The sequence below is a fragment of the Pistacia vera genome, unplaced genomic scaffold, assembly GCF_008641045.1.
Source record: "Pistacia vera cultivar Batoury unplaced genomic scaffold, PisVer_v2 Contig852, whole genome shotgun sequence".
Classification (NCBI taxonomy): Eukaryota; Viridiplantae; Streptophyta; class Magnoliopsida; order Sapindales; family Anacardiaceae; genus Pistacia; species Pistacia vera.
Genome location: NW_022196726.1, coordinates 275,941 through 288,777, shown reverse-complemented (window position 1 = coordinate 288,777; position 12,837 = coordinate 275,941). Strand labels below are relative to the sequence as shown.

At 33.3% G+C, this 12,837-nt stretch overlaps 1 protein-coding gene across 1 annotated transcript; it reads right to left on the bottom strand.

The window, feature by feature from the left end:
- Positions 1–7,732: 7,732 nt before the first annotated feature.
- Positions 7,733–12,780, bottom strand: LOC116118663 (kinesin-like protein KIN-12E). The gene is made up of 2 exons (XM_031404649.1): positions 10,930–12,780; positions 7,733–7,894 (listed from the first exon to the last, which is right to left on the bottom strand). The coding sequence occupies exons 1-2, from the start codon at positions 12,734–12,736 to the stop codon at positions 7,806–7,808; spliced, it is 1,896 nt and encodes a 631-aa protein (XP_031260509.1). The 5' UTR covers positions 12,737–12,780; the 3' UTR covers positions 7,733–7,805.
- Positions 12,781–12,837: the final 57 nt, after the last annotated feature.

The following is a 12,837-nucleotide window of genomic DNA, read 5'->3' as shown; positions in this document are numbered from 1 at the left end:
CAACCTGGTGCAACACGTGTGCTTATTGTAAACAAGTACATTGGACTAACTCACCAAAAGATTCCATGTAGATGATAACCCCAATATGTAAAACCCCATTTTTAATCCTAATATATATTACATATTCTTTGTGATTTTTTATTTTTATGAAAGGGGATTTCTGTCAGTTTTTAAAAGTTTTATTGGGAGTTAAATTGAAAGAAATGGAAGTTGTTGGGTTTGCATGTAACAAAAGGGAAAAGTATGGACGTTTTTGTAATAAAAAGCTAAAGCGGCGGGGTGCAGTAGAAAATATGAGAATTTTGGGACAGTTTCATAAATTTCAGGAAGTTGTTTTATATATAAACTAGGTTGTTCGCCCAAAATGAAGAAGAAGAGAGAAAAAGAGTAGAGAAAGAAGAGAAGGAAGAAGAAAGAGAGAAGAGAGAAGAGAGAAAGAAAAAGGAAGAGGAGAAAAAAAAAAAAAGAGTAGGGAAGAAGTTGGTTGGCCGAGAGGTTGAGCGAGAGAGCAATGGAGGAAATGAAGCGAAATAGAATTGGGGAGAAGAAAAAAAAAAAAAAAGAGCAGATCAACCATAACCCTGTTTCTGATAGTCCATGCATGTAGATTGGGAGGTAGATATTCTAAATTTCTTCTTCAATCCAAGAGAAATTAACCCGTTATTGTTCTTGATGCTAGGAACGAAAGAGAAGAATGGAGGAGAGTGCAGGGAGCTTCGGCTAAGCTGATTTTAGTGAGTGGTTTTATCAAAATCCAAACCTTTCCTATTGCATGTCAACTATTGAATTTCTATTGTGTGGTTTCAGCATAAAATTTATGTTAAGTAAAAGTCTGACTAAAGGGTTACTCTGCATGCATCAGCTGAATGAGTTTGTGTTGGAATGCATTCAGATTCGATTTAAATGGAATATGTTTCATGCTGCATGTTGATTAAGAATATACATATAGCCATTGTATGTTCCGCTGTACAATATTTGAGTGAGACAACACTAGATCTAGTCAAATGAAGAACCTTCCATGTTGCATGCTTTATATATATATATGGGAACTTGCTGCAGTGTGTCTAAAGTGCCATAAAATTTAAAATGAATAATGGTGATTTAACATGGGTTGTGTGTCTCGGCTGTCTTTTTATTTGGGTAATATATCACATGTACTCGGCTGGTCAGTATGTGGGAATTGTGCTTGGATTGTGTTTTAATTGAAATGCTTGCTGGGTAATACATTGCAATATTGCATGCACTTAGCTGGAATACCTTTGAGAAATTGGTTGGTTCGTGTTTAAAAAGTGTTAGAATTTAAGGCAACTTGAGATGGAAAGTGTATTGGATACTGAGTAATATTTTATAAGAAGTACGGAATAATGAGTCTTGGAAGTCATGAAAATACTTCTCATTTATGATTGTATGACATTTCCTTGGGATTATATATATATATTGTTTTATTATGAAAGTGATAACTACGCACGAGTGGTGTGGGACGTGTTAGTGTGATGTGATGTTGAAGAAACTCCAGATCTGGTTATACCTTCAGTTTCGAAACATGTTTAAAAATTTACAGTTTCACCCTTGGATGTGATTTCAAATACTATTTTGCACATAATGAGTTACAAGCAATTATGTGGTATGTCTTTAAATTTAAATACTATTTAAAATGATGATGAGATAATTTTGGTTCTAAAACCACCCTACGAAGTACCCATCCCCTCAATCTTTAGGCTCTGCCCACATAACAGAATAACATTGAGTATTGAGAAATTTGTTCTTCAGGCTTTGCGCATACATATTGAGATATATTAGAGCTCTGCCTAGGCGTTGAGTTTGATTCGCTACGTATGACAATTTTAGAGGCTCTACTCGTGCGATGATAGATCTTGTCGGGTATGACAAGTACGTCCCTTGCTCTGCCTGTGTGCACAATGCCCACCAGGTATGACAGATTTCCCCTAGGGTACTAGTTGTGGTGAGAGTATTTTAGTTCACCCCCTTTTAGAAATGTTTTCCCCTAGGTTCTTAGGAAGATCATGCCGAGGAGTGATTCCTCTCGAGGTTGGGCCCACACATCATCTAGTCATCATGTGTGTAAATGCTATGTTTTGTTTTCCGCTACAAAACTATGTTTTATTCTATGGATGTCATCTCATGTTTTGATTGTAAATGATATGAAAAATTGATACCACATGTTTTCAGAATTGAAAATTTATTTTATGGACATGTTTATTTCTAGTGGAAAGAATGAGAATTGGCTTTCGATGTTATTAAGAAAACATGTTTTAAAGTCTTCAGTCTTTTTCACACAGCACGTCTCAGTCGCCCAAGTCTCATGGGTGAGCTCGGAGCCTATGGGATAGGGAGGGTCGGGGCGAGTAACAATGTGTATGGAATAAATCCTCTAACAGATGGCAGTGCATGTGATCCTTAGACTTGAGATCACTAGAGCACATTTTGTACCCATTAGTTTAGTTTGACACTTGCCCAACGTAGTCCTTTTATTGAGGCTATCGGAACGGTAGTGATTAGCTACATCGAGAAGTATATTGAGACTATAGTAGATCAACAAATGACTCATCACTCCTGGTTACAGGAGTTGTTATCTCACCGCGCAATTTGGTTAATTGGCAACAACTACAAATCTGTGGCATAGTCAAATTGATTGGTCACTCAAATCCAATTTTAGTTTGGTTGTTTGTTTGATAACCAAACACCAACATATCCAGGATCAAATCTAAAGAAGACTGTTTTTGTGTCTCAGCCTTGATGGGATAACAGATGATGAAATGATTTAAATGCACGATAACCATACCATTGATAGGTAATAGTTTTCATTGAATCTTTGTCTGTTGGGTGGCCATGATTCCTTGCTAGAGGTTAACCTTGGTTTGTATATAGAAAGATTGATTGATTGATGGTCAATCATGATTCCATTCACTACCAACATGATAAGGAGCCTATGGACCACACACATAAGAACGTTGAATTCCAAAGCTTTAAAGCTTTAGGGGTTTATTGAGTGCATTGTCAAGCTTCTAGAATTATGTTGTTGCATAATTTTGGGAATTGGTGATGACAATTCTGATCTCTTTAATAAACCAAGTCAAGAAGGCAGTTTAAGGTTTATTAGTGAAAGAGGCATTTTGGTCTTTTGTATAAAGGGTATTTTGGTAATTTTGCTATGTAATTGAGTGAATGTAAAACTTACTTGGGGTTGTCGCCTATGTCTATTTCTTCATGGAATGTAATTACAAAAATTACAAAAATTAAAATAAAATAAAATAACCTATTAAACCTATTCCACTTTGGAATAGAGTTAAACCTATTCTTATGCATTGTTTTAAAAACTGGACCGTTCCTTGACCCGGTCAATGGGTCAGTTTCTGGGTTGACCGGTTCAACCGATTGGACCGGTTGGTCTAACCGGTATACAACAGACAAATCTCTGAATAATTTTTCAGTCCTTATAAGTTTAAAAACCTGCAAATTTACTCCTAAAATTTACACGAGTCCTTGTATATTTGAAATAACTTGCAACTTTTATTATTAATTATTTTTTTCTCTCTCCCCATCACTTTCATCTTTCTTTTCTTTTCTCTCTCCCCATCACTTTTATCTTTCTCATTTTTTCTCTTTCTCTTCGTCTCCTCTTTTCTTTCTTCTAATCTTCTTCCTTCCTCTAGTCTTCTTTCTTCTCCTCCTCTTTCTTCTAATCTTCTTCCTTCCTCTATTCTTCTTCGTCTCCTCTTCTCTTTCTTCTTCCTTCCCCTACCCTTACTTCTTCTTCTTTACATGGTAAATTTTAGAATAAGTGAAGAAGAATAGAAGATGAAAATGGTATTGAAATGAAATGAAGAATGCTTGCTGGCTCAATGAATAGAGAATAAAACAATGCTGCAAATCTAGTTTAGGAATTAGGGATCAAATTAACCCCAAAACAGTGAACCATTTTAAGCTCCAAACCGGTCGGACTAACGGTTTTTACTATTCCGCTAGTCTATTACCGGTCCAAAGCGGGTTTATGTTATTTCTGATTTTTATGTTAACTCGAATCGGAGTTAAGGCCGGGTCCTGGTCTAACCGGTCGGACCGACCGATTCGGTTCGAGTTTTAAAACATAGTTCCTATGTGGATTAAGGTTAGGTTAAGTATGCATATAAAAGCACAGTTAACACTAGGGTTTAAGATGATAATAATTTTGAGGTGGTGTTTTTTTACAACAAGAAAAAAAACAAAAACAAAAAACCTACCCACCTGTTTCACTCAAAAATTCTTAGCCGCAAAGTTCATTCAATCTAGTGAATCCATTCCTAATTGCTTTGGTTACCTTCGCGTGGATACAATGCGCTCGATCCTACACTTGGATCAGTTTGCGAAACAATAAAATCAATTTGGTACAAAAATTTTCGTGTTGTGCCAAGGCCCACAAAAGTGCAGACCGTGCCGGGGCCTTAAAAAAAGGAACGCAGGCTGACACGGCATGACCCACTAAAAAAATTACCCGTTAATAATGGCTATTATTTAAAATAGTCGTTACCCCCTTGTGCAAAGGGGTAACAACTATTTTAAATAACTGTTAAAATAGTTGTTAGCCCCCTGCACAATGGGGTAACGGTTAGTTTAAACTTTAAGGGGATAACGATTATTTTAAATAGTTGTTACCCACAGGGGGGTAACGGATATTTCACATTTTTTTTTTTAAATTTCTTATAAATACCCCCATTATTTCTCTTATTTTGCGAACTCCAATTTGAATCATCATTCTTCTTTTCTCTCAACTCTCAAGCTCTCATAATCTCTCTTAAATTCTCAAAAAAAAATTTTGTTGAATTTATTTTAATATTTAGTCAAATTTCAAAATGGATCCAAATTCAAATGAATTTAATCCTTTTGATTATTTTGATAATGAGTCATCATCACAACAACCACAAAATCTAACACAGCCACAACTACCACCCCCAGAAAAGAAAAGAAAAAAGTCCATGGTTTGGGAGCATTTTATTCAAACACAAGAAACAGTTCGTGGTGAAATCGTGCGACGTACAACATGAAAATATTGTGCTTCTAGTTTGGCTGGTGCGAGTATGAGTGGCATTGGGCATCTTTGGAGGCATATAAATAAGCATTGCAAAAAAATGCCACAACATTTAAAAGGGCAACAACAAATTTCATTTACAAGGGCACTTGCATGATATGTGATTCATCTACTAGTCAATCAAATATTATAATAGGCAAGATTTCTAGCTTCACATATAGTCAATAAAACATGAGGGACCATATGGCGTTATCGCAACCGATCAACCTTTTTCATATGGTGATGATCCAATTTTAGAATGGTATATGCAAAGAAGTATACAATCTGCGTTTAGGAGAGTTCCTGAAAATACTTTAAAAGCTGATATTTTTAGAATTTACAATGAAATGAAAATAAATATGAAAAATACACTTAGTAAATTTAATAGAGTTATTTCATTTACTTCTGATTTATGGATGACCACTAACCAAGAGTTAGGATATATTTGTGTAACGGGTCATTTTATTAATTTAGATTGGCAACTAGAAAAGAAAATTCTTGCATTTCATGTATTTAAAAGAAATCCACATACTGGCATAATTGTTTATGAAGAATTGGCTAAATTTTTTAGTGAATATGAAATAAATAATATTTTTTTTCTATCACATTTGATAATGCATCATCAAATGATAGAGTTATTGATTTTTTGTCAAAACAATAAAATCCACCTTATGAAAGTCAATTTTCATATTAGATGTGTTTGTCACATAATAAATTGAATTGCACAAGATGGATTAAAATCAATTGAAAAAGAAATATCTTTAATTAGGCATACAATTACATTTATTTCATCATTATTTTATCATCTCCTTCACGTTTACAACAATATCCTAGTTTGTGTAAGCAAATGGGGTTAGAAAAGAAAAATTTGAAACTGATGTTAGGACTCGTTGGAACTCCACATATTTATTGTTAAAATCTTGTGAATCATATGAAAATGCTATTACACAATGTTTTTAATACAAAACAACATGATCATCAATTGACTAAAAATCATTGGGAACTTGGTTTTTCCTTAATGAATATTTTAAAACATTTAAATAATGCTACTAAAAAATGTTTTGGTATTTATTATCCTACAACTTGTTTAGTCTTATATAGTATAATGGAAATAAGTTTTTTTTTTTAAAGAATATAAAAATCATGCAGTTATTTGAGATATTGCAAAAAAAAAAAAAAAAAAAAAAAATGGAAACAAAAATTTAGAAAATATTGGGAAAAAATTTCTATACTGTTTGGTTTATTTATTGTAATGGACCCTAGGGTAAAATTATCAGGAGTAAATAATATGATAGAAGAAATTTCAGCAAATCTAGAGACCCCTTTAAAAAAAAAAAAATTAGATAATGTTAGAGCTTTATTACTTCAAACGTATTCAAATTATGAAGTCAAATGTGAAAACACGACAAATATACAACCACCATCAAGTTCAAGTTCCTCCAGAGGTAAAGAGCGTATTTGATCTATCATCACTAAAGGTAAACAATCGATAGGTGCAAGCTCTTCATATAGTGAAACTACAAATTATTTAACCATGAATCATTTGGCTGAAATTATGATTCAAAATGATCAATTTGATATTCTTCGATGGTGAAAAGCACATCAAAAATACTTATCCTATAACCACTATCATACATGATTTACTAATGCCTCCAATTTCTACTGTAGCATCAAAATCAACTTTTAGTGCAGGTGGACGTGTATTGGACAAGAGAAGATCAAGTTTACATTCAAATGTTGTTAAAACCCTTATGTGTATGAAAGATTGGATGGCAGTAGATTTCAAGCTTCAATATTGTGTTGTTGAGAATGTAATTGAAGATTTTAAGAATTTAGAAATTAATGAAAATGAAGACGTATGATTTTTTTTTATCAATCATTTACTTTGAATATTTATATTTATATATTTGTATTTCTAATGAAGAAATAAACTAGAATCAAAGTTAAGATAGTTGTATCATTTACTTTGAATATTTAATTTTTAATATTTGTGAACTAAAATATTAAATATTAAATATTAAAAAAATATTTGAGTGATCAAAAAAATTTATAAATATTAAAAAAAATTGTGGGCCGACTCGTGTGCTAGGCCCACGACACGCTATATGACAAGCCATGCCGTGGGCCTTCAAATTTGGCGAGTCACACGGCACGACAAGACATAAATTTTTACAAACCTTGGTAAATACGATCCACGACACGACAGACCTTGAATTTTTAGGTACGACATGACTCACCGCTAGCTCTAGTTTAGAGCAATACACGAAGAAAACTTCACATTCCGAAAGTTATTCCAAAATTCACATCTCGAATACTTTGTCATCCTATTTGGTATTTTCATATAATTTATCAAATCACAACTTATTTTTTCAACCCAATTACAAGAAAACTATCAAAAGTACAATTTTAATTAAATGATTAAAAAAAAAAAGTAGCATTTAATTTCACCAACTCATAAGCCCAATGTAGCCAAAAAGCAATACCACTATCAAAGAGATTCGATTGTAACAATCATCTTATGTTACCATCTGTGATACGGAAAGCCTTGAAGAACAGTTCAAATTTTTATACTGCAAGTACATCTTCTGAAGGGTGAAAATAAATCAGAGAAAATTAGTATTAAACAACAGAAACTACACATTGGCTGACACAAGAATCACATCATTGATCAGAAAGATCAACTACATGAAAAATGGATTGTGTGGAATTATGTAAATTCAACAGTACATAAGCAAAACGCTTAACTGTCAATTAATTGTTCTTGCCCCAACAAAATCCTTGCCTCCTGGATATATCCCCATGCACTTTTCAGCTCTTCTTCCACCTTTCCTGATATCAAGCATGAATGAGACTTTACGTTTTTGATAATGAGTCATCATCACAACAACCACAAAATCTAACACAGCCACAACTACCACCCCCAGAAAAGAAAAGAAAAAAGTCCATGGTTTGGGAGCATTTTATTCAAACACAAGAAACAGTTCGTGGTGAAATCGTGCGACGTACAACATGAAAATATTGTGCTTCTAGTTTGGCTGGTGCGAGTATGAGTGGCATTGGGCATCTTTGGAGGCATATAAATAAGCATTGCAAAAAAATGCCACAACATTTAAAAGGGCAACAACAAATTTCATTTACAAGGGCACTTGCATGATATGTGATTCATCTACTAGTCAATCAAATATTATAATAGGCAAGATTTCTAGCTTCACATATAGTCAATAAAACATGAGGGACCATATGGCGTTATCGCAACCGATCAACCTTTTTCATATGGTGATGATCCAATTTTAGAATGGTATATGCAAAGAAGTATACAATCTGCGTTTAGGAGAGTTCCTGAAAATACTTTAAAAGCTGATATTTTTAGAATTTACAATGAAATGAAAATAAATATGAAAAATACACTTAGTAAATTTAATAGAGTTATTTCATTTACTTCTGATTTATGGATGACCACTAACCAAGAGTTAGGATATATTTGTGTAACGGGTCATTTTATTAATTTAGATTGGCAACTAGAAAAGAAAATTCTTGCATTTCATATATTTAAAAGAAATCCACATACTGGCATAACTATTTATGAAGAATTGCTAAATTTTTTAGTGAATATGAAATAAATAATATTTTTTTTCTATCACATTTGATAATGCATCATCAAATGATAGAGTTATTGATTTTTTGTCAAAACAATAAAATCCACCTTATGAAAGTCAATTTTCATATTAGATGTGTTTGTCACATAATAAATTGAATTGCACAAGATGGATTAAAATCAATTGAAAAAGAAATATCTTTAATTAGGCATACAATTACATTTATTTCATCATTATTTTATCATCTCCTTCACGTTTACAACAATATCCTAGTTTGTGTAAGCAAATGGGGTTAGAAAAGAAAAATTTGAAACTGATGTTAGGACTCGTTGGAACTCCACATATTTATTGTTAAAATCTTGTGAATCATATGAAAATGCTATTACACAATGTTTTTAATACAAAACAACATGATCATCAATTGACTAAAAATCATTGGGAACTTGGTTTTTCCTTAATGAATATTTTAAAACATTTAAATAATGCTACTAAAAAATGTTTTGGTATTTATTATCCTACAACTTGTTTAGTCTTATATAGTATAATGGAAATAAGTTTTTTTTTTTAAAGAATATAAAAATCATGCAGTTATTTGAGATATTGCAAAAAAAAAAAAAAAAAAAAAAAATGGAAACAAAAATTTAGAAAATATTGGGAAAAAATTTCTATACTGTTTGGTTTATTTATTGTAATGGACCCTAGGGTAAAATTATCAGGAGTAAATAATATGATAGAAGAAATTTCAGCAAATCTAGAGACCCCTTTAAAAAAAAAAAAATTAGATAATGTTAGAGCTTTATTACTTCAAACGTATTCAAATTATGAAGTCAAATGTGAAAACACGACAAATATACAACCACCATCAAGTTCAAGTTCCTCCAGAGGTAAAGAGCGTATTTGATCTATCATCACTAAAGGTAAACAATCGATAGGTGCAAGCTCTTCATATAGTGAAACTACAAATTATTTAACCATGAATCATTTGGCTGAAATTATGATTCAAAATGATCAATTTGATATTCTTCGATGGTGAAAAGCACATCAAAAATACTTATCCTATAACCACTATCATACATGATTTACTAATGCCTCCAATTTCTACTGTAGCATCAAAATCAACTTTTAGTGCAGGTGGACGTGTATTGGACAAGAGAAGATCAAGTTTACATTCAAATGTTGTTAAAACCCTTATGTGTATGAAAGATTGGATGGCAGTAGATTTCAAGCTTCAATATTGTGTTGTTGAGAATGTAATTGAAGATTTTAAGAATTTAGAAATTAATGAAAATGAAGACGTATGATTTTTTTTTATCAATCATTTACTTTGAATATTTATATTTATATATTTGTATTTCTAATGAAGAAATAAACTAGAATCAAAGTTAAGATAGTTGTATCATTTACTTTGAATATTTAATTTTTAATATTTGTGAACTAAAATATTAAATATTAAATATTAAAAAAATATTTGAGTGATCAAAAAAATTTATAAATATTAAAAAAAATTGTGGGCCGACTCGTGTGCTAGGCCCACGACACGCTATATGACAAGCCATGCCGTGGGCCTTCAAATTTGGCGAGTCACACGGCACGACAAGACATAAATTTTTACAAACCTTGGTAAATACGATCCACGACACGACAGACCTTGAATTTTTAGGTACGACATGACTCACCGCTAGCTCTAGTTTAGAGCAATACACGAAGAAAACTTCACATTCCGAAAGTTATTCCAAAATTCACATCTCGAATACTTTGTCATCCTATTTGGTATTTTCATATAATTTATCAAATCACAACTTATTTTTTCAACCCAATTACAAGAAAACTATCAAAAGTACAATTTTAATTAAATGATTAAAAAAAAAAAGTAGCATTTAATTTCACCAACTCATAAGCCCAATGTAGCCAAAAAGCAATACCACTATCAAAGAGATTCGATTGTAACAATCATCTTATGTTACCATCTGTGATACGGAAAGCCTTGAAGAACAGTTCAAATTTTTATACTGCAAGTACATCTTCTGAAGGGTGAAAATAAATCAGAGAAAATTAGTATTAAACAACAGAAACTACACATTGGCTGACACAGGAATCACATCATTGATCAGAAAGATCAACTACATGAAAAATGGATTGTGTGGAATTATGTAAATTCAACAGTACATAAGCAAAACGCTTAACTGTCAATTAATTGTTCTTGCCCCAACAAAATCCTTGCCTCCTGGATATATCCCCATGCACTTTTCAGCTCTTCTTCCACCTTTCCTGATATCAAGCATGAATGAGACTTCGTTTGATCAAATATTTTGGAATTTTTCTCGGCAGCTGCAGCCCTCACCTTTTGCAACTCCTCTAGTCTTCTCAATTGTGAATTTAATTCTTCCTCCAAAACCTTCATCTCGGCTTCCTTCAAATCAGCCTCAAACACCTGTTGTTGATATTCAAGAATCATGCTTTCAATTTCTGATTTTCCTTTCTCTCTAATCTCTAACAGAGTTTCCTTCTCTTGGGTTACAGCCTGAAGTGCAAGCTCCATTTCCTCTGTAGATCTTGAACTTTTTTGTACTTCCATTTGAACAGTTTGCAAGTCACTCTCTATCTTCCAGGATTTCTTTGTCAAATCCTCAAATTCCCTCTTCACGACCCCGAGTCTTTCTCGAGACAACTTCATCTCATTTTGCAACTTGGTTTTTTCTTCCTCCGACTTCAGCAACTCAGTAGCTTTACCCCCCAAATGCCAATTTTTCTGTGAATGGTCAATTTTCTCAATGTTATCTATGGCAAATAGAACCTTTTCATTTTCCTGCCTTTTGTTCTCTTCCTCAAGTTTTGATTTCACTAGCGCAAGATTGCTCCTCAGTTCAACTTCTGATCGTTGAACCCTTTTAATAGCAGCCTCAATTTCACTCTTACAGGCTTGAAGATGCCCTGCTTCCTCTTTTTTCTGATTCAGGTAAGTCAACGAAGCAGTTACTCTTGCCCTTGATCGAGCTTCTCTTTGTTCGAAGTATGCAACTGATGAAGAAAAGTTTGATAGAGAGTACTTCAATGCCAACAACTTTTTATCCAGAAGAGCTTTTCTTTCTTGCATTTCATTGAAAACAAGTTTGAGGGAACCAAGATGTTGTTGCTTGACCTCGACACTCTCTTCCATCGCTTTAATTTCTCTTGAAAGTTTATCAACCTCAGCAAATGCCTTCTCAACTGAACCAAATAGCGTAACTGTATTGGCAGAATCCGAAAGCTTTTCTTGTGCTTTTCCCAGCTTCTCTCTGACCAAATTTATATCTTCTGAGACCTCCTTAGGAAATTTCATTGGCTCTATTTCCATGTCAGCGAAGGTCACTTCCACATCATGCATACCCACTAAGGAAATCACTTGTCCAGACATAGTTGGATTTTCCCCACTATCCTGCCCCTTCGAAACAGGGAGACCAAGTCCATCTGATGCAATATGCTCCCCTCCGTCAACTTCAACAAGCTTTTCTGGGCAATCAAACTCTCCTTTAACTTCAGCACTGTTTTGTCCACTAAGAGAAATTGTTCTTCTGAGTTCATCTCTCTCTTGCATGGCCTTTTCATACATACCCAATAATTTTTCATTTTCTTCATGCATTTCCATAAGTTGATGCTCTAGATTCTCAATCACTTTTTTCATCTCAACCTCTTTTTCTTGAGCAAGTTCATCTAGATAACCACTATTCTCTTCTTCCATGCCACCTTGAGCAAGCTCAACTGTATTCTGAGTGTTAGAGTTACTTTCTGCAGCTGCACGTTCGTACAATTCAATGAGTTTGCTCTTTTCCTCAATTAAGACCTTGAGCTTCAATCTTAGCTCATCATTCAATTTATTCAGTTCAATTTTCTCTTCATTAAGGATCTCAAGCCTCAACCGTTGCTCGTTATTCTGTTTGGACAACATAATTGCTGTCTGATGAGCCTCCGCTTCCCTTTGACTTGCAGTAGCAATGGCATCAACCATTGTTTTCAGCTCCATTTGGTCATTAAAATCAATGATGGGCAGATTAGTTGGCAAAGTGGAAAGCCCAATATGCTGTTTTTCTTCATTCATCTCTCTAGAAGATGTCTCTTCTTGAAGTTTTTGAACCAATTCTCTCACATTGCTGACAGATAATAAAATTTATATTAACACATCAAAATCCGGCAACAAAG